Raw genomic sequence first — 25,163 nt, forward strand, 5'->3', positions numbered from 1 at the left:
CCGTGATTGGGAGTCCCATAGGGCGGCGCACAATTGGCCCAGTGTCGTCCGGGTTAGGGGAGGGTTTGGCCGGGGTAGGCCGTCTTTGTAAAATAAGAATTTGACTGTCTTGCCTAGTTAAATAACGGTTAAATCAAAAAATAAAATGAAGATGTCTTATTTGGCTGCCTGTGACCTACCGTTATTGACCACCACCCCCCGAGAGTCAAAATGTTTACTTTACACAACGTTTTCACCAAACATCTTACAAAGTAAGCTTCCATTTGGTTTGTGTTTGAGTTATAGATACATGGGGGGTAGGAAATGAATCCTTAGGTTGGTAGGAACAAATCTAGCCTATTGCCAATGTTGTCTGGTGATGTATGACTTAATGGCAACATGTGAATGTCCACCGAGTGACTATATCTTTGCGCATCAAAAATATGACGTCTGCTGCTTATGTGCCGTAGGCATCCATTATTACACAGGGGATGGCTACTATGGCACCTTGATAGTCCTGTAGCCAATGAGATACGTTTTCTAGGGATATGCAGTTGACCTGGGTGGGAGAAAGCAAGGCCTAGAACCTTTTATGTATAATGCGAACTATTGCTACCTGGCCCAGAGACAAGACGCACAAAGCACACTACATTACATTGTAAACAGATTTCATCGTTTAGAATAAAAGATGGCTTCTTAAGGGGGAAAGAAAGGCAAAAACGAAGAATATCGAACAGGAAGCTAAAAAGAAGGCAGCTATGAATAAGCATACCAAAACAGAAGCTTTTAATAAAATACTAGTCGGACTCGGATCAGGGGAGCGATTTGGACAGCGAGGATTTCGACTCGGCCGACAAAGATTGCTTTCTAGAAGGATTGGATCCACTTTTAGATCTGTAAGTAAATTATTTTCATGACTTGACATAGATAATTTACTATATCTATTTAGTTTATTATAAGTTGTCTGCTTTTTGTGCATTGGATTTCGTTTACATAGGACTATGTAACAAGTCATTTCAATGTTATATAATTCCAAAGTAGTTATTGTCTATGCTTCATATTAGTTCACTGTTTGCTGTTCTAAATTTCATCCTTTGGAGAGATCACTAAACTCTCATGGCCATTGTTAATTTGTGGTTCTCACCTCTTCCTTTGTCCCCAAAGTGTTACTGGTTGCATTGTGTGTGTGCTCGTCACACCTTCTATGTGAGTCACTTTACAGATAAAGTTTAGGCTTGACATCAGCATCCTACACTAATGTCATTTTCTAAATTTAGTCAACTGTAATTCTGTGGGTCTTAGAACAATATATCCCTTTATTTCATTCACCAAAGTGGTAGGATGCCGAGATTTTGATGATAACATTTGAGAGCCACCCCTCCCCAGCAATTGCCCCCACCGGTCAAGGTCTTCACCCCCCACAGATATGTCAATCACCCCGTCTGACGGGCAGATGTGCTTCTAGCTCTTAGGGAACTTTGCAGTATTTTGTTTTTTTATGTATTATTTCTTACATTAGTAGCCCAGAATTTTTATGGTGTTATTACATACAGCCGGGAAGAACTATTGGATATCAGAGTGGTTGTAACTCACCAGCACTACGACCAGGAACACGTCTTTCCTGAATCGGATCCTTTGTTCGCACCCCGCAGGGCAATTTAACTGATTCCAGAGGCTGACCCAAAAACACCGCCGGCGGAGGAGTGGTACTCTGAGTGGACTTCTAGTCCGACTTAGGAGGCACACACACCCCCCACCGCTTCTGAGTATATTACTCGCTAATGTTCAGTCTCTGGATAATAAAGTTCAAACTCAGGGTGGGGATTTCTTTCCAGAGAGACATCAGGATTGTAACATACTCTGTTTCACGGAAACATGGCTCTCTCGGGATATACTGTCTGAGTCCATCTAGCCAGTTGGATTCTCAGCTCATCGCACAGACAGAAATAAATATCTCTCCGGGAAGAAGAAGAAGGGGGTGTATATTTCATGATTAATGACTAATGGTGTGATTGTGATAACATACAGGAACAAGTCCTTTTGTTCACCCGACCAAGAATACCTCACAATCAAACGTAGACCATATTATCTCCCAAGAGAATTCTATTCGGTTATAGTCACAGTCGTGTATATCCCCCCTCAAGCCGATACCACGACGGCCCTCAAGGAACTTCCCTGGCTCCATGCAAACTAGAAACTACATATCCTGAGGCAGCATTTATTGCAGCTGGGGATTTTAACAAAGCAAATTTCAGATCAAGCCTGCCGAAGCTCTATCAACACATTGACTCTTGTACTCACGCTGCTAAAACACTGGACCACTGTTAGTCCAACTTACGGGATGCCTACAAGGCCCTCCCCCGCCCTCCTGTCAGCAAATCTGACCATGACTCCATTTTGCTCCTCCCTTGCTATAGGCAGAAACTCAAACAGGAAGTACCCGTGCTAAGGACAATTCAACGCTTGTCTGACCAATCGGAATCCACGCTTCAAGATTGTTTTTCACACACGGACCGGGATATGTTCCGGGTAGCCTCCGAGAATAATATTAACGAATATACTGATACGGTGACTGAGTTTATCAGGAAGTCTATAGGAGATGTTGTACCCACTGTGACAATTAAAACCTACCCTAACCAGAAACCGTGGATAGATGGCAGCATTCGCGCGAAATTGAAAGCGCGAACCACCGAATTTAACCATTGCAAGATGACTGGGAATATGGCAGAATACAAAGATTGTAGTTATTCCCTTCGTAAGGCAATCAAACAGGCAAAACATCAGTATAGAGACAAAGTGGAGTCACAATTTACCAACTCAGACACAAGACGTATGTGGTAGGGTCTACAGACAATCACGGACTACAAAAGGAAAACCAGCCACGTCGCGGACACCGACATATTGCTTCTGGACAAGTTAAACACCTTCTTTGCCCGCTTTGAGGATAACAGTGCCACCAACGAGGCCCACTACGAAGGACTGTGGGCTCTCCTTCTCCGTGGCCGACGTGAGTAAGACATTTAAGCGTGTTAACCCTCGCAAGGCTTCTGGCCCAGACGGCATCCTTAGCTGCGTCCTCAGAGCATGCGCAGACCAACTGGCTGGTGTGTTTACGGGCATATTCAATCTCTCCCTATCCCAGTCTGCTGTCCCCACATGCTTCAAGATGGCCACCTTTGTTCCTGTACCCAAGAAAGCAAAGGGAAATGAACTGCCTATCGCCCTGTAGCACTCACTTCTGTCATCATGAAGTGCTTTGAGAGACTAGTCAAGGATCATATCACCTCTACCTTACCCGTCACCCTAGACCCACTTCAATTTGCTTTCCGCCCCAACAGGTCCACAGACGATGCAATCGCAATCACACTGCCCTATCCCATCTGGACAAGAGGAATACCTATGTAAGAATGCTGTTCATTGACTATAGCTCAGCCTTCAACACAATTGTCGCCTCCAAGCGCATCATTCAGCTTGAGGCCCTGGGTCTGAACCCTGCCCTGTGCAACTGGGTCCTGGACTTCCTGACGGGCCGCCCCCAGGTGGTGAAGGTAGGAAACACCACCTCCACTTCACTGATCCTCAACACTGGGGCCCCACAAGGGTGTGTGCTCAGCCTCCTGCTGTACTCCCTTTTCACCCATGACTGCGTGGCCACGGACGCCTCCAACTCATTAAGTTTGCAGACGACAACAGTAGTAGGCTTAATTACCAACAATGACGAGACAGCCTACAGGGAGGAGGTGAGGGCCCTGGGAGTGTACTGTATCTTAGTCTATGCCGCTCTGACATTGCTCGCCAATATATTTATATATTCATAATTCCATTCCTTAACTTAACTTAGACTTGTGTGTATGTTGTGAAATTGTTAGATATTACTGCATTGTTGGAGCTAGAAACACAAGCATTTCGCTAGACCCTCAATAACATCTGCTAAATACGTGTATGTAACCAATAGAATTTGATTGGAACAAGGTGCGTTTTGTGAAATAGAAAGACACTAGGGAAGTAACCATATTCACCACACAGCATAAGGCATTCAATAACAACCATGTCTCAAGGAGGGTGAAAAAGGAAGAAAGTCCTCATTCCTGTGAAGGACTACAATGCCAGCATGGGGGGTGTCGACCTATCTGATGCTCTGATAGGCTACTACCAGGTCCTCCACAAGACCAGGAAGTGGTATAAGAGAGGTTTGCTACAGTAAACGCTTTCATTCTCCACAAGCAAATGGCCAAAGCAAAAGGTCAAACCCCTCTCTCCCAGTTGGCCTTCGAGAGCAGCTGGTGTTTGAAATGGCCGAATTGGGGGCCAAAAGCAACCTCACAACCATCACAAGACCCCCACTCAAGGTGAACGCCACTATCCAACACACATGCCAAAAGACAAAAGGAAGAACTGCAAGCATTGCAAAAAAACACAGAGGGAAAAAGGGGGAAATGCCAGATCTTCTGTCTGAAATGCCAGTTCGCTTTTTGTTTCCTGGCAGAGGGACTGCTTCAAAGACTATCATGACATGCACAAGCTACGGTGAAAGTGAAATCTAATCACCTACACCTGGGATGTAAAACCAACACGAATGCCATTTGTAAATAGTTCAGCTTATTTATATTTTTGCACCTTTTTTTAGTGAAGGACACATGTCTAACCAAGTCTGTGTTTGATAAAACATTTTTATATATATTTTATGTATATCTGTTGCTTTTATATTGTTTTTGTAAACAGTTAATTTGTATGTGGGACCAATACATTGGATATGCCTAGGCTAAACGTTCAGGCACTTTGGAGAGGTTGAAAAAAACACTTGGACCCCGACACCACCACAATGTTTGAGAGAGGTTGGTGTTGTAGAAATTTAGTTTTTATAGTGAACAATAACGTTTAGGCACATCCAGTGTGTAAAAACAGTGCAATTACCACATTCAGACACTTTGGAGAGGTTGAAAGGACACTTGAATGTACCCTGGATACCCCATAACATCACCACAATGTTTGAGTGAGGTTGATATGGTATGAATTGTGTTCTCATACTGAACAAATAGCATTTAGGGATTGCAAATATGTAATAGCACTGGAATTATCTAACTTACAGACATATGCCACTTTGGAGAGGTTTAGGGACACTTGGAAACATCCCGTGACCACACCTGACACCACTTACTAAAACATCTGCCCATTTCTAGTTGTTGGGTCTATCAATCCCATTATTTTTGTATATTTTTCACATGTTGTGGAAGCCATCTGATGTGTTTCCAGCTCTGTGAATCAATAATTCACTCATAGCTTGTCAATGAAAGACAACTTTCAAAATAAAAATAAAATGTTTATTTTTATTTTGTGTGTGCTTGATCTTGTGTATTCTGAACTATGTAACGCCTATCTATTTTCTGGTTATTTCCTCAATCTCCCAGATTTCTTCTTTCCAAATATACCAAGTTATGGCATGTCAGATATTTTGTCACAAGCCTACACGCAATACCCCATAATGTCAAAGTGGAATTATGTTTAAAACATTTTTTTTTTATTTTTACAAATTAATAAAAAATTAAAAGCTGAAATGTCTTGAGTCAATAAGTATTTAACCCCTTTATTATTGCAAACCTAAATAAGTTTAGGAGTAAAAATGTGCTTAACAAGTCACATAAGTTGAATGGACTGTGTGTGCAATAATTGTGTTGAACATGATTTATGAATGACTACCTCATCTTTGCACCCCACACATACAATTATCTGTAAGGTCCCTCAGTCAAGCAGTGAATTTCAAACACAAATTCAATAACAAAGACCAGGGAGGTTAATCAATGCCTCGCAAAGATGGGCACCTATTTGTAAATGGGTAAAAAAAAATGGAATATCCCTTTGAGCACGGTGAAGTCACTACAAAGATACAGGCATCCTTCATAACTCAGTGGCCGGAGAGGAAGGAAATCACTCAGGGATTTCACCATGAGGCCAACGGTGACTTTAAAATGGTTACAGAGTTTAATGGCTGTGATAGGAGAAAACTGAGGCTGGATCAACAACATTGAAGTTACTCCACAATACTAATCTAATTGACAGAGTGAAAAGAAGGAAGCCTGTACAGAATAAAAATAATCCAAAACATGCATCCTGTTTTCAGCAAGGCACTAAAATAATACTAAAAAAAATGTGGCAAAGCAATTCACTTTTAGTCCTGAACAAAAAGTGTTATGTTTGGGGCAAATCTAATACAACACGTTACTGATTACCTCTCCTTATATTTTCAAGCATAGTGGTGGCTGCATCATGTTATGGGCAATCGTTAAGGACTGGGAAGTTTTTCAGGATAAAAAAAAATAAGCAAAATGGAGTTAAGCACAGGGAAAAAAACTAGCTTTCCACCAGACACTGGGAGATGAATTCACCTTTCAGCAGGAAAATTACCTAAAACACAAGGCCAAATCTACACTGGAGTTGCTTACCAAGAAGAAAGTGAATGTTCCGGAGTGGCCGAATTACAGCTTTGACTTAAATTTACTTGAAAATATATGGCAAGAACTGAAAATGGTTGTCTAGCAATGATCAACAACCAATTTGACAGAGCTTGAAGAATTTTGAAAATAATAAATTGGCAAATGTTGCAGAATCCAGGTGTGGAAAGCTCTTAGAGACTCACAGCTGTAATCTATAAAGTATGGTCTCAGGGGTGCAAAAACTTAAGTAAATGAGATATTTCAATTTCATTTTCAAAACATGTCAAAAAATAAGTTTTCCCTTTGTCATTATGGGGTATTGTGTGTACATGGGTGAGAGAAAAAAAAATCGAATCTATTTTGAATTCAGGCTGTAACACAACAAAATGTGGAATAAGTCAACGGTTATAAATACTTTCTGAAGACACGGTTGGTCTCAAAATGTATCATTATCCAATTTCAAAAGGATTTTGTACAGCTATATGCTTCCATAGTATAAAACTCGAACTCACCATTTGGATATGGTGTTTCGCAGAGCGTGAGGAAGTCTACGATGGGATAGTCCATCTCCAGGAGGGCAGTACTCTTCCCATGCATCACTGTCAGACAGGCTCTCCTGCACCCTGTGTCATAGGACAGGCCTCCAGACATGATCACGAAGGCATTCCTAGATAATAAACAAGTAAATTAAATAAACAATACAAGACCTATCATATGGTTAAGTGTGTCGCAGGACAGGGCCCCAGATGGCACCACGTGTGGGTCCCTGGTCTAGCCTATATTTATTATTGCTTATTAGGACAACCAATCACTCACCCAGCTCTTGTCGTTTTGTACTCCACTTTAAGGATAGGTTTGCATGGTTCTGGCTTCTTTCCATCCTTGGGCTGCTTACCTGAGATGTCATTTTGCACACAAAATGTTTTTATTTTCTGTACACTGATTAATAGAACTAGTAAACATGTATTTAAATGCCCACATAAACATATAGTCTATCAGAAGTCATTTAGGCGTGCTCAAATGAAATTGTATTTGTCACACGCGCTGGAAATTGTATTTGTCACATGCGCTGAATACAACAGGTGTAGACCTCACCGTGAAATACTTACTTACAAGCCCTTAACCAACATTGCAAAGATGAAAAAAGTTTTAAAAAGTTGCTAAATAAACTAAAGAAAAATAGTAACACAAAATAATTTTAACAAGGCTATATACAAGAGGTACCAGTACCGAGTCATGTACTGGGCCATACGCACTACTCTCTATAGCGCCTTGCGATCAGAAGCCGAATACTCTCGATGGTGCAGCTGTAGCGCTTTTTGAGGATCTGAGGTTCCATGCCAAATCTTTTCATTCTCCTGAGGGGGAATATGCGTTATCATGCCCTCTTCACAACTGTGTTGGTGTGTTTGGACCATGATAGGTCCTAGTGATGTGGACACCAAGGAACTTAAAGCTCTCGACCTGCTCCACTACTTGCGCTGTCAATGTGAGTGTGCTCGGCCCTCCTTTTCCTGTAGTCCACGATCAGCTCCGTTTTCTTGCTCACGTTGAGGGAGAGGTTGTTGTCATGGCACCACACTGTCAGGTCTCTGACCTCCTCCCTATAGGCAGTCTCATCGTCTTCGGTGATCAGGCCTACCGCCATTGTGTCGTCGGCAAATTTAATGATGGCGTTGGAGTCGTGCATGGCCACACAGCCGTGGATGAACAGGGAGTACAGGAGGGAACTAAGCACGCAGCCCTGAGGGGCCCCCGTTTTGAGGGTCAGTGTGGCGGATATGTTGTTGCCTACCCTCACCACCTGGGGGCTGCCTGTCAGGTAGTCCAGGATCCAGTTGCAGAGGGAGATGTTCAGTCCCAGGGTAATTAGCTTAGTGATGAGCTTGGAGGGCCCTATGGTGTTGAATGCTGAGCTGCAGTCAAAGAACAGCATTCTCATGTAGATGTTTCGTTTGTCCAGGTGGAAAAGGGCAGTGTAAAAGTGCAATAGAGATTGCGTCAACTGTGGATCTGTTGGGGAGCTATGCGAATAGGAGTGGGTCCAAGGTTTCTGGGATGATGGTGTTGATGCGAGCCATGACCAGCCTTTCAAAGCATTTCATGGCTACAGATGTGAGTACTATGGGGCTGTAGTCATTTAGGCAGGTTACCCTGGCGTTCTTGGGCACAGGAACTATGGTGGTCTGCATGAAACATGTAGATATTACGGACTGGGTCAGGGAGAGGTTGAAAATGTCAGTGTAGACACTGGCTGGTCAGCACACGCTCGGAGTATGCGTCCTGGTAATCCGTCTGGCCCTGCAGCCTTGTGAATGCTAACTTGTTTAAAGGTCTAACGCACATCGGCTTCCCTATGTTGTGCTGTTTCCATCCATCTTTTTTCCCCCCCTAAGGTGCATTGAGACCCTTGGTGGTATGTCTGTGTGTACAACAGAACGTACCGTGTGGTGTGATGGTGATTGTAGGCTTGGCAGGGACGCGTACGTTCCATGTAGTCAGAGTTCCATCTGAGTGGCTGCAGGTGAACTGTTTGCCCTCATGGTGCCAGGCTACTGAGTGGATAGCCTGGAGGAGAAGAGAAAATATAGAGAGAGGAATAAACACACAGAGTGGCTGCTTCATAGTGTATATTAACTTTGAGGGAAATAATAACAGCATGTTGTGGTGTGGATGACTCATGACTTTTAGAAAAGGCTATATCTAACATACTATTTTTCCAAAATATTGTTACATAATCAGTCAGAATCCACAAAAATATACATTTCTTACAAATCCATTGGTACTTTCCAATAATTATGTTGAATTGAGCATCAACATAAAGCCCCAATACAAACTTAAGCAATGAAGACCAATAATGTAGTACGACAAATCATGAACAACATTGTTCACTGTGTATTTCATATTTAAATGGAACTTCCCCTCTCCCCAGTCAGTTCCCACAGGAACCAACAGCCACAGGAAGATGCCTTACCTCATCATAATTGTAGCGGTAGTCAGCTTTTTTGCATTTCAGGTCCCACAACACAACACTCCCACATTCAAATCCAATCAAAATCTGCCAAAATATCAAAACATTTAGAAAATTAGATTTTTAGTAGAATGTTGTAAATAATCAGTAATGTTATGAATCTCTGGAATGAATAAATTAATGTTCTTTGGAAAGTTCCTACCTTTCCCTCGTCTATAGGGTTATCACTGATGTGGACCACAGGCCCAGGGTGTGACTTGGAGGACCTAAGGAGGAACAAGGGGAGATGGAGGGAACATGCTCACTCCTAACATGCTTGGCTTCTACTTCTTATCCAATTAAATTCTTCTTCCTGGTTTTACATTCCAACTTCCCCAGCTGTCAAGGAAATTAATAGTCTAAGTCAGGGGTCTTCAACCCCCTCCCAGGCAAACCCAGGGACCCCCATTGTACGTTAGTGGGGGAAAAAATACCACGTCTTGTCTTACCATCAGGTGAATGATAAAGGCAAGGAGAAGTAAACAACATTTTAAAAATGAATAGATTTGGGAGATAAGAGTTCAGGTGGGCTTTCACACCTCACCAAACAAAGAGGGGTGCTCGACAACAATGACAAAAATCATGAAAAGGGCTTACCAAGAAAAACTTCCAAAAGGACTAATTCGAAGGCAGAAAGGAGTTGGAGCAGTCAAGAAAAAAGGCAGAGAATAATGAATTTTAACTCACTTTAATCCATTCTTCAGGATGAGTACAGGTGACTGACTGACACTAAAGAGCACGTCAGCTTGATGTCGAAATGTCAGTCAACTGTACTCATCCTGAACAAAGTTATTACTCTCTGCTTTTTTTCTTGAGTGCTCCAACTCATTTATGCCTCGAATTAGTCCTTTTGGAGATTTGGGAGGTCGTTTTTCATTATTTTGAAAGAGTACGTGTAAACTCTAACTTAGCCTATGCGGTAGAAAGGTAACTACTAACACATTTTCGCTAAGAGCATCTGTTTAGTTGGTTAAACAAAGGTTAGCCATGTGTTGGCAAAAAAGCATGTCCAAGTCAAAAAAGCTTACCAGCAGCACTTGCCGCACTGGTAGCCTACAGTATTTGCAGGTACTTTTTCAAAGCATATGTCAGATACTCCAGTGAGTGTGATTGGCTCCAAAGAGTGTAATTTGCTCAATATTAGGAGTTGAAAAATAAAGTTGACATCATTAGAAAGAAGATTGTTTTTTTTATATATATACATTTTTATGGTCCCGCTGCAGTACCTCCGTGTACCCCTAGGGGCTACGGACCCTTGGTTTAAAACCCTTGGTCTAAGTACAAAAAACACTGCAGAAATGGCGCAAAAGAATAAACACAGTCTTTGACAGACTTCTAACTAACACACAGGTTGCGTCCCAAATGGCACCATATTTCCTGTATAGTGTACTATTTTTTGATTAGAGCACGTAGGGAATAGGATGTCATTTGGGACGTAGACATAGAAACCTAAGCAGATAACAGCATAATACACAGACAAACTCACAGTTCGATGGCTTTGTTCCACATGATAACGTAGCCTGAGAGTGTGAAGGACTCAATGTTGACGATGTGGATGTTTCCTTTCTCTGTGCCAATGTACAGCCATTTACTCTGGAAGGGCAGGTGACAAAATGTGATCCTGTAGTGGCAAAGGCAAAACTAATCAAGAGGTGAATCGCAAATGGCATGCTATTCCGTATATAGTGTACTAATTTTGACCTGGGCCCATAAGGTTCTGGTCAAAAGTAGTGCACTATATATGGAATAGGGTGTCATTTCGGATGCAGACATTATGATTATTTGATCATGATCCTGTCAAAATGGGAGAGAATAATGTAAAAAGGTGAATGAGAAAGAGTATATTATTTCTTAGTTACTTCAACAAACATAACTACATCAAGTGTAGGTTCACCTGTCAAATACTGTCAATCTGATAGCTTTCTCTGAAGCAATAAAATATACACATTTAAACACATTGGAAAAGGGGGACCTAATAACCTATCTTAGCAAGGGTCATATCAAATAATCTACAGTATTTAACAGGTGAACCTACACTCTCATGTGACAAAAAGGGTCCATAATAAATACACAGTGTAATATTTACATACAGACAGCAGCGTGAATTCCTATCTGGTAGCAAGCAACTGACTGGCTGTGTCCAAAATGATACACTATTGCCCTATGGGCCCTGGTCAAAAGTAGTGCACTATAAAATGAAGACGGTGCCATTTCAGACACACCCACTGGGCCTTGAGAAGTCTTTCATTAGAACAAAACATGATATATCACTAAAAGCAGACGGAAATTGGTTACTATGGTATCAAGCAGGTTCAGGGGCTATTGGCCAGACAGAAAAGCGGGAGATTCAACAAGCAGCAGGAGTAATTTTGGACACACAGTACATCCCAGCTTTGCACCCTATTCCCTAGATTGCACACTACTTTTGATGGGCCTTGGTCAAACGTAGTGCACTATATTGGGAATAGGGTGCCATTTTGGACGTAACCACAATGAGGGTGAATCAAGACAAGAGAAAAGACTTAAAAAGGGAATATTTCATATGATGACTCATGGGTCTAAGTTAGCCTACTTGAATGTAGCTACAGCTTTAGCTCTATTCAAATATGACCACTGTTCATGTTATACCTACGTACCTCTCCCTGTTGAATTTGAGAGTGTGCAAGATAGCTGGCTGCTTCTGCCTCAGGTTCCACAGATGAACGCTGTCATCAGCTAAGGCACTGACTAGCGCCCCCTGTTGATAGTGGTTATAAAGGGGTTATAATACCTCCACACATCTAATAAAGAACCAACAGGGTCATGTTCATAATGGCACATGGTTGCAAAAAGTTTGACAAAAATGTGTGTTTCTTATTCGACAAGTACACATTTCACTCCATTTTGGACATTTTCCTTCGTTTTTGCCTGCCTACTGAACACAACTTCAGTGAACATGCTAACAGGACAGGGCTGAGTCAGAGGTAGGGCTGAATAAGATAATATCTTGTCCATACAATAAAGAACCCATTATAGAGTTTTGCCTCCACAAAGCCTACATTACTGTTTACTTAATGTGTTCACTAGTAAAGATTCATGGTCCATTAAAGGGTAGGAAGCATGAGTCACCAAAGTAACAACACAGTGTGGTCAAAGATTTAGTAACTTAGTTGTAGTCACGGTCTGGTTACCTATAACTACAAATATAGTTATGTTTTGGGGTTTTAACATTTATTAACTTATTTCCGGAACTACCCACAATGCACTATTTCTCAACGTCATATGGAGGATCTACTCTGTGCTACCGAGCTCGTATACTAGCACGGCAGCTAACTCAAGCAGGCTAACGTAAGCCACACCTCATGCTCTCCACAGACTTTGTGGCTGTGTTATCTAGGTGGAACCCGTTAGCACTGCAGGCTCCGGTGCCTTCTTGCTGTGGGCTCAAAACGAAAAAGAGAATCATACCGGCTTGCTCTAATTGTGTAACGGTGGTACCTCATCTGTTCTCCTTTTTGCTGGCTGGCTGGCTAGCTTGCTGTCTAAGATAACTGCATATAGCTAACATGCCTTGATGTTTAGTTAGATGGCATATTTCCAATGTGCTTACTTTAATGTAACTAAGCTAGGTGTTGATAGCAACTGGCTGACTCATTCAGTGCTAATGTAACGTTAGCAGGCTGCTAGGGCTAACGTTAGCAGGCTACTAGGGCTAACGTTAGCAGGCTACTAGGGCTAACGTTAGCAGGCTACTAGGGCTAACGTTAGCAGGCTACTAGGGCTAACGTTAGCAGGCTACTAGGGCTAACGGTAGCAGGCTAGTTGGCTAGCAAGTTTGGAAGTCGATTTGTAACAATACATTCAAAAAGTATTTGTTTGTAAGTTGGCCGGACATTTAATTGAAACCGGTAGTCATGAGTGAAAACGCTTTGATTTAACTTGAAGTGATACATTGTATGTTATTTTCTGTTGGAGTTTACATTATAGGGAATAGGCTGGCCTGTCGGGTCCTTCCAACATTTTGATCGGTTTTATGTAATAAATCACAAAATAGAAAAGTGAGCTGTAACTTTGCATTGGGACCTTTGACACAAATCCATGTGTTAAATGTGGTTACGTTTATGCTACCTACCCTTTAAACATTGGGTAAGAACCACTAGGCTAGTTACATACTGTCTAACTGACTGTAGTGTATGCTAATGAGCAGATAAAACAGATTATATAATGGGAGAGGAATGGGGTTGAAGGGATGACTAACTAGGGCTGAAGGGATAAGGCAATGATTCAATCCAGGACTTTATCAATAGCATTTCCTCGATTCCATAATGTCCTTCCTCCTCAATTCCTTCTCAAAAGGCATTGGAGGTTCTGTCCCTCGGACCTTCTTCTCAAATGCCTTTCGAGAAGGTGAGAGCAGAGAGGACACAAGGAATTGAGACAGAGCCCTAGGGAGTGCTGCTGGGGAGCGGGACAATAGAGTTGGATGGAGGGGGAACAAAAATGCAAAGATGTGCCCTGTACCCAACTCTATGAGCGGGACTCACCTCGTTGACCAGGAACTGGAGCTGAATGACAGCTGCACCACTCTCATGTTGACAGTAACACTCCACGCCCGCACGGCCAAAACTAAACAGCTCAGTCAAGGAACAGACCATACAGGAGAGATGGACTATGTATTCATCATCAGCATCTGGGTTCATAGACATCCCCAGGGGAAATTAGATTTGTCACCAGCAAGATACAGCACCAGACATCGTGTAAATATTTTGTGTAAATACCCATTCTGGCAGGGTTCAAGGAAACAATACAGATGTATAGTAATTAAAAAGGGAGGCATGGTAGTACTGTATCCGACTGGCACATGGGGATCCTCCTATGCTTAGACCATGTTGCATTCAACTGCATCAATGGGTCTGGTCTGTATGATGTATTTTCCCTGAGCCCAAGAGCAGTTGAATGAGCTTGGAGATCCCAACCACAGAAAGTCAAGACTCTTTGCTTCCCTCCCTTCGCTTTTAAAACAACACTGACTGACTCCGCTCCACACAACAACTATATCTGTTCATATGACTGACTAAATACAAGTGAGGGAGTTATAAATAAAAACCAGTAGACCATGACAGTGTTACTTATTCATAACTCTATGCATCAATCAGTATGGAAGCCAATTAGACAGGCAGCACAGGGCTACTGTGGAGTCTCAGCTCTCTCTCTGTGTGTGTCCCAAATGGCACCCTATTCCCTAGTGCACTACCTGTGACTAGGGCTCTGGTCAAAAGTAGTACACTATATAGGGAATAGGGTGCCATTTGGGATGCATCCTGTGGGGTAATTCAAGTCAGAGGTTTCCTGTCTGCTGACACTGTGAAACTATGACCCCAAGGCCACGGATATACTGTACATAACTGCCAAGCAACCATGGGAACAGTCATGTGCGAAATAATTCACTGGAATTGAGCCAATAGCAGTCTCAAAATGAGTGTAGATTAAATTAGATTTAGCTTAAAAATATTTAGGGCCAATCTGTAGTTTGTTGACAATTACATTGTCTACAAACAAAGGGATAAAACAAGCTTATATGTTGGTTTCTAGAAAGCTAGGGCGGCATTTATAAGTTATATTCTTCAAGAATCAATGGAAATAAACTGAATGTACAAAACATCAGAAACACCTGCTCTTTCCATGATCCTCGGATCATAAAAAATACAAAAAGCATTGAAACTCAGTCAGAGTCTCAACTTACTGTTTGTTGCGAGTTAGAATACACAAGGTGCAATTTCGAAATTTGGTTGTTTCTCTCTTGTTATGTCAGTCACCGATAGTCAATTCGCCCATGTTAGCTAACATTTCTTCGATTGATTGCTAAGTTAGCTGGCCACTAAACTAAACTTGTTATCATGGTCGAATTACAGGCTGGCCGCTGTCTAGAGGAGGGCCACTAAAATGTTTTGCTCGCAACGTGTGTGTGTGTGGGGGGGGGCAACTGCCAGCCTCCTTAATGTACCCGGTCGTGAAAATGAAAAGAGCACCAGATGACAGACATGCTCAGAGATAAGGCCTGCTGTACTGTATACACTGAGTGTATGACAGACTGACCAGGTGATTCCAGGTGAAAGCTATGATCCCTTAATGATGTCACCTGTTAAATCAGTGTAGATGAAGCGGAGGAATTCAGGTTAAATAGCAATTTTCAAGCCTTGAGACAATTAAGACATAGACTGTGCATGTGTGCCATTCAGAGGGTGGATGGGCAAGACAAAAGATTTACGTGCCAGTTAGTCAACTGACAGTCCAGTACAACATTGGTGTCCAAAGACCCAGAAAAGAATGCAATGCACAACTCATCGTACCTTGACATGAATGTGGTATGGCAGCCGACAACCTTAGAGTTCCATTTATTTCAGCAAAAAACAAGAAACTGTGGTTGCGGTGGGCTAAGGAACTAAAACACTGAAGTGGAAAAACATTGCCTGGTCTGATGAATCCTGGTTCCTGCTGTTTCACGCCAATGGGAGGACTAGGGTATGGAGAAAACCATGAGTGGTGGTGTGGGGTCTGATTTCATGGCAGACATTGGGCCCCTTGATAAAAGTGGAGCAACGTTTTGAATGCCACAGGACATCATTGCCAATCATGTGCATCCCTTCATGGCAGCAGTGTATCGATCTGCAGAATTTATATTTTCAGCAAGATAATGCCACATGCCACTAACAGGCCAACTTGACACAACTGTGGGAAGCATTGGAGTCAACATGGGCCAGCATCCCTGAGGAATGCTTTCGACACCAACGAATTGAGGCTGTTCTGCGGGCAAAAGGGAGTGCAACGCAACATAAGGATGCTGTTCCTAATGTTTTGTGCACTCAATGTACTTGCTACTGTGTCATTAGCTTGGATCTGACAGACACACTGAAATAATGTCTGTTTGAACAGGATTAACAACAGCTATAATCAAACAACCCCTGAATGCCTTGAACAAACTAAGGTGGGGTTACACTACAGCCCAGCAGAGTGCCATTAACCAGGCAGCCTCCACTGTAGGCATCACAATATCATCTGATCAGAGGGCTATAAAGAGTCACTTGATGATGAGTGTAATGTCAGTGATCACTCTGCATACGTCATCTGAACAATGACTGTGATCAAGTGAGTAGAGCTCTTTCTCCCAAGTCCAAAAAGCAGTTGAGTTCATGTTGATTGTGCAGCAGCCTTAACACCAAGACTCCTACAGTTTTACATAGCTGCTGCTAGGCTACTGACAGAGTACAGGATTCACTAATCACCACCACGCAATCAATTACAAGAATATTGTAGCGTTAACGTTTTCCACTTCTCATGAAAAGCCAATACACATGCTTTTGGAATGTCATGGCACAGGAAGTAGTCACATGTGGTCCCTATGATAACATCAGCATCTCCTTTCTAGTTGAGAGGCACTGTTCTTAGTAGCAGACTTGGGTTCCAATACTATTTGATATCAGTTCAAATACTTGATCTGTAATTGATTGAGTCTGCCCGGCTCAATTAGACCAATAGAATAGTCCCAAAACTGTAAACCCCACCCATCTGACACTTCAGGTAGGCTAGAACAAACTCTCAAAGTATTTAAGATTTCAAATAGTACACTGAACAAAAATATAAAAACGCAATGTGGAACAATTTCAAAGATTTTACTGAGTTACAGTTCATATAAGGAAATCAGTCATTTGAAATAAATTCATTAGGCCCTAATCTATGGATTTCACTTGACTGGGAATACAGATATGCATCTGTTAGTCACAGACACCTTATAAAAAAAGGTAAGGGCGTAGATCAGAGAACCAGTCAGTACCTGGTGTGACCAGCATCAGCATCATGCAGCACAGCACATCTCCTTCGTATAGAGTTGATCAGGCTGTTGATTGTGGCATGTTGTCTCACACCTCTTCAATGGCTGTGCAAAGTTTCTGGATATTGGCAGGAACTGGAACACGCTGACGTACACGTTGATTCAGAGCATCCCAAATATGCTCAATGGGCGGTGAGTATGCAGGCCATGGAAGAACTGGGACATTTCAGCTTCCAGGAATTGTGTACAGATCCTTGCGACATGGGGCCGTGCATTTTCATGCTGAAACATGAGTTGATGGCGGTGGATGAATGGCACAACAATAGGCTTCAGGATCTCGTCACGGTATCTCTGTGCATTCAAATTGCCATCAATTCCACCATGGGGAACTCTGTTCACAACGTTGACATTAGCAAACCGCTCGCCCACACGACGCCATACACGCGGTCTGCCCTGTACAGTTGAAACCGGGGTTAATCCGTGAAGAGCACACTTCTCCAGCATGCCAGCAAAGGTGAGCATTTGCCCACTGAAGTCAGTTACGACGCCAAACTGCAGTCAGGTCAAGACCCTGGTGAGGACGACGAGCATGCAAATGAGCTTTATTGGATTTATTTTAGCTCATGAAACCAACACTTTACATGTTGTGTTTATATTTTTGTTCAGTATATTTTAACCCAGGTATGCTAAGCACAACTACACCACAGAGAGAGAAAGGCTATTCCACCAACTGACAGATAGAGACACTTCCTCATTGGTAAACCACAGTGGTTCGCCTTGCAGCATTTCACAACAGCAAGAGGGTTCATATCAGATGACAACATGATGACAATCATCATAAGACAAGAACCTGCATATCTCAATCACATGGAAATGTACAAACAATAATGTGTTTCAATAGAAAACCAAACAGCTTACAATATAACACAACACGCAAATAACTTGCTCTTCTGCTATTTGACATTTGTGAAGTTGGAACTAGTGTCAAACGCCTCAGATTCTGTAACCGGTAACACTACTGTATTATAAACTGGGTGGTTTGAGCCCTGAATGCTGATTGCCTGATAATGGACATGACAAAACATGTATTTTTGTGTGCTTCATTTACGTTGGTAACCAGTTTATAAGGCACCTCGGGAGTTTTTGATATACGGCCATTATATCACGCCGCAACAGCGTGCCCAAGAACAGCCCTTGGCCGTGGTATATTGGCCATATACAGTGCATTCGTAAAGTATTCAGACCTCTTGACTTTTTCCACATCTTGTTACGTTACAGCCTTACTGTAATTTATTAAATACAACATTTTCATCATCAATGTACACAATACCCCATAGTGACAAAGCGAAAACAGGTTTAGATTTTTGGGGAAAATGTATACAAAATAAAACAGAAAAAACTTATTTAAATAAGTATTCAGACCCTTTCCTATGAGATTCAAAATTGAGATCAGGTGTGTCCTGTTTCCATTGATCATCCTTGAGATGTTTCTACAACTTGATTGGAGTCTACCTGTGGTAAATTCAATTGATTGGACATGATTTGGAAAGGCACACACCTGTCGATATAATGTCCCACAGTTGACAGTGCATGTCAGAGCAAAAACCAAGCCAGGAGGTCGAAAGAATTGTCCGTAGAGCGCCGAGATAGGATTGTGTCGAGGCACAGATCTGGGGACGGGGACCAAAAAATGTCTGCAGCATTGAAGGTCCCCCAAGAACACAGTGGCCTCCATCAGTCTTAAATGGAAGAAGCTTGGAACCACCAAGACTCTTCCTAGAGCTGGCCGCCCGGCCAAACTGAGCAATCGGGGGAGAAGGCCTTGGTCAGGCAAGTGACCAAGAACCAGATGGTCACTCTGACAGAGCTCCACAGTTCCTCTGTGAAGACGGGAGAACCTTCCGGAAGGACAGCTATCTCTGCAGCACTTCACCAATCAGGCCTTTATGGTAGAGTGGCCAGACGGAACACACTCCTCAGTAAAAGGCACATGACAGCCCACTTGGAGTTTGCCAAAAGGCACCTAAAGGACTCTCAGACCAGGAGAAAAAAAGATTGAACTCTTTGGCCTGAATTCCAAGCATCACGTCTGGAGGAAACCTGGCACCATCCCTACGGTGAAGCATGGTGGTGGCAGCATTATGCTGTGGGAATGTTTTTCAGCGGCAGGGACTGGGAGAAGATTCAGGATAGAGGGAAAGATGAACGGAGCAAAATAGAGAGATACTTGATGAAAACCTGCACCTGCACCAGCGCTCAGGACCTCAGACTGGGGCGAAGGTTCACCTTCCAGCAGGACAACAACCCTAGGCACACAGTCAAGACAACGCAGGAGTGGCTTTGGGACGAGTCTCAATGTCCTTGAGTCGCCCAGCCAGAGCCCGGACTTGAACCCGATCAAACATCTCTGGAGAGACCTGAAAATAGCCGTGCAGCAACACTTCCCATCCAACCTGGCAGAGCTTGAGAGGATCTGCAGATAACAATGGGAGAAACTCCTCAAATACAAGTGTGCCAAGCTTGTAGTGTCATACCAAAGAAGACTCGAGGCTGTAATCGCTGGCAAAGGTGTTTCAACCAAGTACTGAGTAAAGGGTCTGAATACTTACGTAAATGTTTATTTCAGTTTTTTTATTTTTAATACATTTGCAAAAAATGACTAAACCTGTTTTTGCTTTGTCATTATGGGGTACTGTGTGTAGATTGAAGGGGAAAAAACTATTTTAGAATAAGGCTAACATAACAAAATGTGGAAAAAGTCAAGGGGGTCTGAATACTTTCTGAATGCACTGTACCACACCACCTTGGGCCTTATTTATTAATTAGACTACTACTGCAGTTTTCATACATACACACACACACACAGTAGTAAGGTGCCCCTGGAGAAAATTAGGGTTAAGTGTCTTCCTCAAGGACACGTCGACAGATTTGTCACCTTGTCGGTTTGGCTATTGACACCCGCAGCCTTTCGGTTACCGGCCCAACACTCTAACCTCTAGGCTACCTGTCGCCAAGAGCCATAGAAATAAAGGTATTACATAAGTAGTGGAAATGTCCATAAAATATAGAGATAAAAACACTGTGGTAGTAGAGACAGATCTATAAAATGTAGACCATTTTAGACCACTAAGACATGGAGGAGTGTGTGTTTACGTTCTTTAGGAGGTGGATTATAACCAAACAATGGTCCTAGGATACAGACTGGGATTGATAAAGGAATAGAGCGACCCATCCCTATAAATAACAAACATATGGTAAATGGCTGCTCATATATCGGCTTTGTTTAAATCAGGTAAGTCATTGAGAACACGTTATCTTTTACAATAACGACCTGACCAAGGAGCAATGAGATGCTCCTGATGACATACATTAGATTGTGTTACTTTGGGCTGCGCAAAGCAAACATTCTCTAAACTAGAGCATGACATGATGCCAAAAAAAGACTCTCTGAGAACAATATAAACTGGTGCCATGCCATTGAATGACCTTCAAAGCAATATGTTTACCCAAGCCGAGTTTAACTGACTGAGCCTTTAGTTGTACAAATCCAACAGCTATTTTATTCTCCAGGTGTATGTTTCACCAATGAGGACTGGGACCCTGCCTGGCCTGCAGAATGTAGCCAGCAGCTTGGCTGTGTGCACTCTCACATGGTCTGACAGACATGCACAGCAGGACCAGTGATGTTCAAAGCATATAGCCTAGGCCACGAGGTGGAACTGGGCTGGCATGCTGGCACACACCAGGCAGCACAGTGGAGGAGCTTGGGCCAGGTTGGCTCCCCAGGATATGGCAGCAGAGCAGAGCTGAACAGCTCATCATGTCATGGTAGAGATATTACTAATGAGTCTGAGGGTGCATCCCAAACGGCATCCTATTCCCTATATAGTGAACCTGACTCTGCTGCTCAGAGAAACATGTGGTACTACTGGGTAATCCTTTATAACCACAATTTCCTAATTTACTGTACTTGAGAATCTTATACTGACGCCAATATAAGGTCCCATATAACTATCAACAGAGAATCTCCATTGAGCATGCTTTTTAATCCTGGACAAGGCTTAACCCTGTCTGGGAAACTGGTCATAAATGAATAATCTCAGAGATAGGTCTAATTGCACTGGGATTGCTAATACTGTTTGTTGAGTTCCCTATTTAAAGACAAAAAAGATACAGTCTCACAGCTCCGCTCTGAGTCCCGACAGCCAGAATCTTCTGCACAGGGTCAAAGGCCATGGAGGAGGGCTGGTAAGGGAAGCCATGTCGCACAGTCTGAAGGAGCCAAAGAACACATTCTGCATTAGCTGTTAGATCACATCCAGATTCAACATTTTACAGACATACAATCAAGTACTCTTATGTCATCTCATGTTTTGTTGTATCCAGGAAACTGTGACATTATTTCAGAGGCATTTGTTTTCGTCTAAATACAAAAGATGTATGATCAGTTTAAATCCATATCTAGATGAGTGTCTCTTTTCCACAGAAGAAAATATTTCAAAATATTTCTAGGAAAGTAGCTATCCCATTTGACAAGCCAGGTGTTCCCTGTCAGATCATTGGATAGCTGCTGTAGCTTGCTAGTTAGCCAACAACACTGAATGACATTATCACTTTATTATAGAATAGAATTCCTTGACCATGGAGTGCAGTTTAGTCCACTACATAATCCAGAGGATTATTCAGATTTAATTTATGACTGGTTGGTTGAGGACATTAAAGACAAAAGTGATATAACCTTGTTTACGTGATGCTTTGGCCAATGGCAATACCAGAAAATGGGACTGTGAGAGTCAGTCAGTTGATTATCTTGACAACTAGCAATTCTATAGCTAGTTACAAGACCCGCATCAATGCAATGTCAGCATAGACACAAATAACTTAGACACTAAAGATTTAAAAATAACGCGCTGTCAATATGTGTCAACACAGCTCCTGCTAACTCGCGGTAAACTTCAATGATTCCCAGCAAAACAGCTAGCTAGTTAGTAGCCCACCTTACAGAGCTGAAAATGCTCCGACTGTAGTGTCTCTTGGATCACATCGTTTTGACTAGTTCCCGGTTGTGGAGATGCAGCGGAAAATGAAGCACCCAAGCCGTCCAGCACCTTTCTGATATTGAACTTCTTCATTTCCCCTCAATACAGACGAGGACGAAACACACCAAATGGATCAACAAAGCCACCATAAATTGGATAGTGCACTTCCTAGCTAGATGTTAGTTAAAGACGCACACTTTGCTAATATCTTGTTCTTAATCTCGCTCGCATGTTACGGACTGTGTTGTCACTGCACTCTCAACAGTACACTTCACATGTACACAGTTTAAGCATGTCGAAAATCTATTTGTATCCATCGATATTGCATGTATCCAGTTGGAGTCGACGGCAGCCAGCTAGCTAGGCTACTGTTAGCCAGCCTAGCTAACACGGAAACGCAGAGACGAGTCTGCGCGGTAGAGGCAGCAACACGCCGGATGTAACGTTACACATTGGATCCAGTATGTAAACATAAATAACGTTCAATCATTCTTTTTGGAAACTGTTGTTAAACAAATTACGAATCACTGAATAAGATAATAACCTTCCACATTATGCACTATACATTAATTTTCCTATCCAGCGAGTTGACTTGACAAAGTCACAAAGCTAGCACTCATTGAAAATAGAGGCGAAGCTACATGGACAACTGGACCAATAATATGTTTTCTCCGGCAGGTGGGGTTGTTTCGGTTCTTTTTCCACTCACAAAGCGAGGAGTTTTGTATGAAGGTCAACAAAAGTGTCGAATTTGGTCAACAAAAACATGTAATGGCTTATTTGTTAAATGTGAGGTTCGTAATGGTTACGTTGTTACGAGTGTACTGATATAAGTAGAACACGTGACATCCGGGCAACTTTGATAAAATAAAAAAAAACGTTATATAAACTCAGCAAAAAAAGAAACATCCCTTTTTCAGGACCCTGTCTTTCAAAGATATTTCGTAAAAATCCAAATAACTTCACAGATCTTCATTATAAAGGATTTAAATACTGTTTCCCATTGTTCAATGAACCACAAACAATTAATGACCATGCATGCACCTGTGGAACGGTCGTTAAGACACTAACAGCTTACAGAGGGTAGGCAATTAAGGTCACAGTTATGATAACTTAGAACACTAAAGAGGCCTTTCTACTGACTCTGAAAAACACCAAAAGAAAGATGCCCAGGGTCCCTGCTCATCTGCGTGAACGTGCCTTAGGCATGCTGCAAAGAAGCATGAGGACTGCAGATGTGGCCAGGGCAATAAATTGCTATGTCCGTACTGTGAGACGCCTAAGACAGCGCTACTGGGAGACAAGGCGGACAGATGATTGTCCTCGCAGTGGCAGACTACGTGTAACAACACCTGCACAGGATCGGTACATCCGAACATCACACCTGCGGGACAGGTACAGGATGGCAACAACAACTGTCCGAGTTACACCAGGAATGCACAATCACTAAATCAGTGCTCAGATTGACCGCAATAGGCTGAGAGAGGCTGGACTGAGGGCTTGTAGGCCTGTTGTAAGGCAGGTCCTCACCAGACATCACCGGCAACAAAGTCGCCTATGGGCACAAACCCACCGTCGCTGGACCAGACAGGACTGGCAAAAACTGCTCTTCACTGACGAGTCGTGGTTTTGTCTCACCAGGGGTGATGGTCGGATTTGCGTTTATCGTCGAAGGAATGAGCGTTACACCGAGGCCTGTACTCTGGAGCGGGATCGATTTGGAGGTGGAGGGTCCGTTGTGGTCTGGGGCGGTGTGTCACAGCATCATCGGACTGAGCTTGTTGTCATTGCAGGCAATCTCAACGCTGTGCATTACAGGGAAGACATCCTCCTCCCTCATGTGGTACCCGTCCTGCAGGCTCATCCTAACATGACCCTCCAGCATGACAATGCCACCAGCCATACTGCTCGTTCTGTGCGTGATTTCCTGCAAGACAGGAATGTCAGTGTTCTGCCATGGCCAGCAAAGAGCCCGGATCTCAATCCCATTGAGCAGGTCTGGAACCTGTTGGATCGGAGGGTGAGGGCTAGGGCCATTCCCCCCAGAAATGTCTGGGAACTTGCAGGTACCTTGGTGGAAGAGTGGGGTAACATCTCACAGCAAGAACTGGCTAATCTGGTGCAGTCCATGAGGAGGAGATGCACTGCAGTACTTAATGCAGCTGGTGGCCACACCAGATACTGACTGTTACTTTTGATTTTGTTCAGGGACACATAATTCCATTTATGTTAGTCACATGTCTGTGGAACCTGTTCAGTTTATGTCTCTGTTGTTGAATCTTGTTATGGTCATACAAATATTTACACATGTTAAGTTTTCTGAAAATAAACGCAGTTGACAGTGAGAGGATGTTTCTTTTTTTGCTGAGTTTACATATACATCACATGTGCAACCAAACTTTAGACCACCTTTACTCCACACACAGAGACTCATACAAAGCTTTCCCTCGCCCTCCATTTAAAAAATCTGACCATAAATCTATCCTCCTGGTTTCTGCTTACAAGCAACAATGAAAGTAGGAAGTACCAGTAACTCGCTCAATACAGAAGTGGTCAGATGACGCAGCTGCTACGCTATGGGACTGTTTTGCTAGCACAGACTGGAATATGTTCCGGGATTCATCCAATGGCATTGAGGAGTATACCACCTCAGTCACCGGCTTCATCAGTGCATCGACAACGGCGTCCCCACAAAGACCGTATGTACAGTTGAAGTCGGAAGTTTACATACACCTTAGCCAAATACATTTAAACTCAGTTTTTCACAATTCCTGACATTTAATCCTAGTAAAAAATCCCCGGCTTAAATCATTTAGGATCACCACTTTATTTTAAGAATGTGAAATGTCAGAATAATAGTAGAGAGAATAATTTATTTCAGCTTTTATTTCTTTCAT

The 25,163-nt window shown here is 42.7% G+C and overlaps 1 protein-coding gene across 6 annotated transcripts in view; it reads right to left on the reverse strand.

Annotated features, from left to right (window-relative positions):
- The window catches only part of LOC120060503 (syntaxin-binding protein 5-like), a 46,565-nt gene extending 23,926 nt beyond the window's left edge, over positions 1-22,639 (reverse strand). For all 6 annotated transcript variants that reach the window (XM_039009864.1, XM_039009860.1, XM_039009865.1 and 3 more), the window contains exons 1-10: positions 22,225-22,639; positions 21,402-21,499; positions 13,944-14,025; positions 12,057-12,157; positions 10,907-11,041; positions 9,584-9,647; positions 9,385-9,468; positions 8,855-8,978; positions 7,227-7,305; positions 6,923-7,077 (exon numbers count right to left, since the gene is read on the reverse strand). In XM_039009864.1, coding sequence (XP_038865792.1) covers positions 6,923-7,077; positions 7,227-7,305; positions 8,855-8,978; positions 9,385-9,468; positions 9,584-9,647; positions 10,907-11,041; positions 12,057-12,157; positions 13,944-14,025; positions 21,402-21,499; positions 22,225-22,359 — 1,057 coding nt within the window. In that variant the 5' untranslated portion in view covers positions 22,360-22,639. The remainder of the gene's footprint in view (positions 1-6,922; positions 7,078-7,226; positions 7,306-8,854; positions 8,979-9,384; positions 9,469-9,583; positions 9,648-10,906; positions 11,042-12,056; positions 12,158-13,943; positions 14,026-21,401; positions 21,500-22,224) is intronic.
- Positions 22,640-25,163: the final 2,524 nt, after the last annotated feature.

The sequence above is a fragment of the Salvelinus namaycush genome, chromosome 15, assembly GCF_016432855.1.
Source record: "Salvelinus namaycush isolate Seneca chromosome 15, SaNama_1.0, whole genome shotgun sequence".
NCBI lineage: Eukaryota > Metazoa > Chordata > Actinopteri > Salmoniformes > Salmonidae > Salvelinus > Salvelinus namaycush.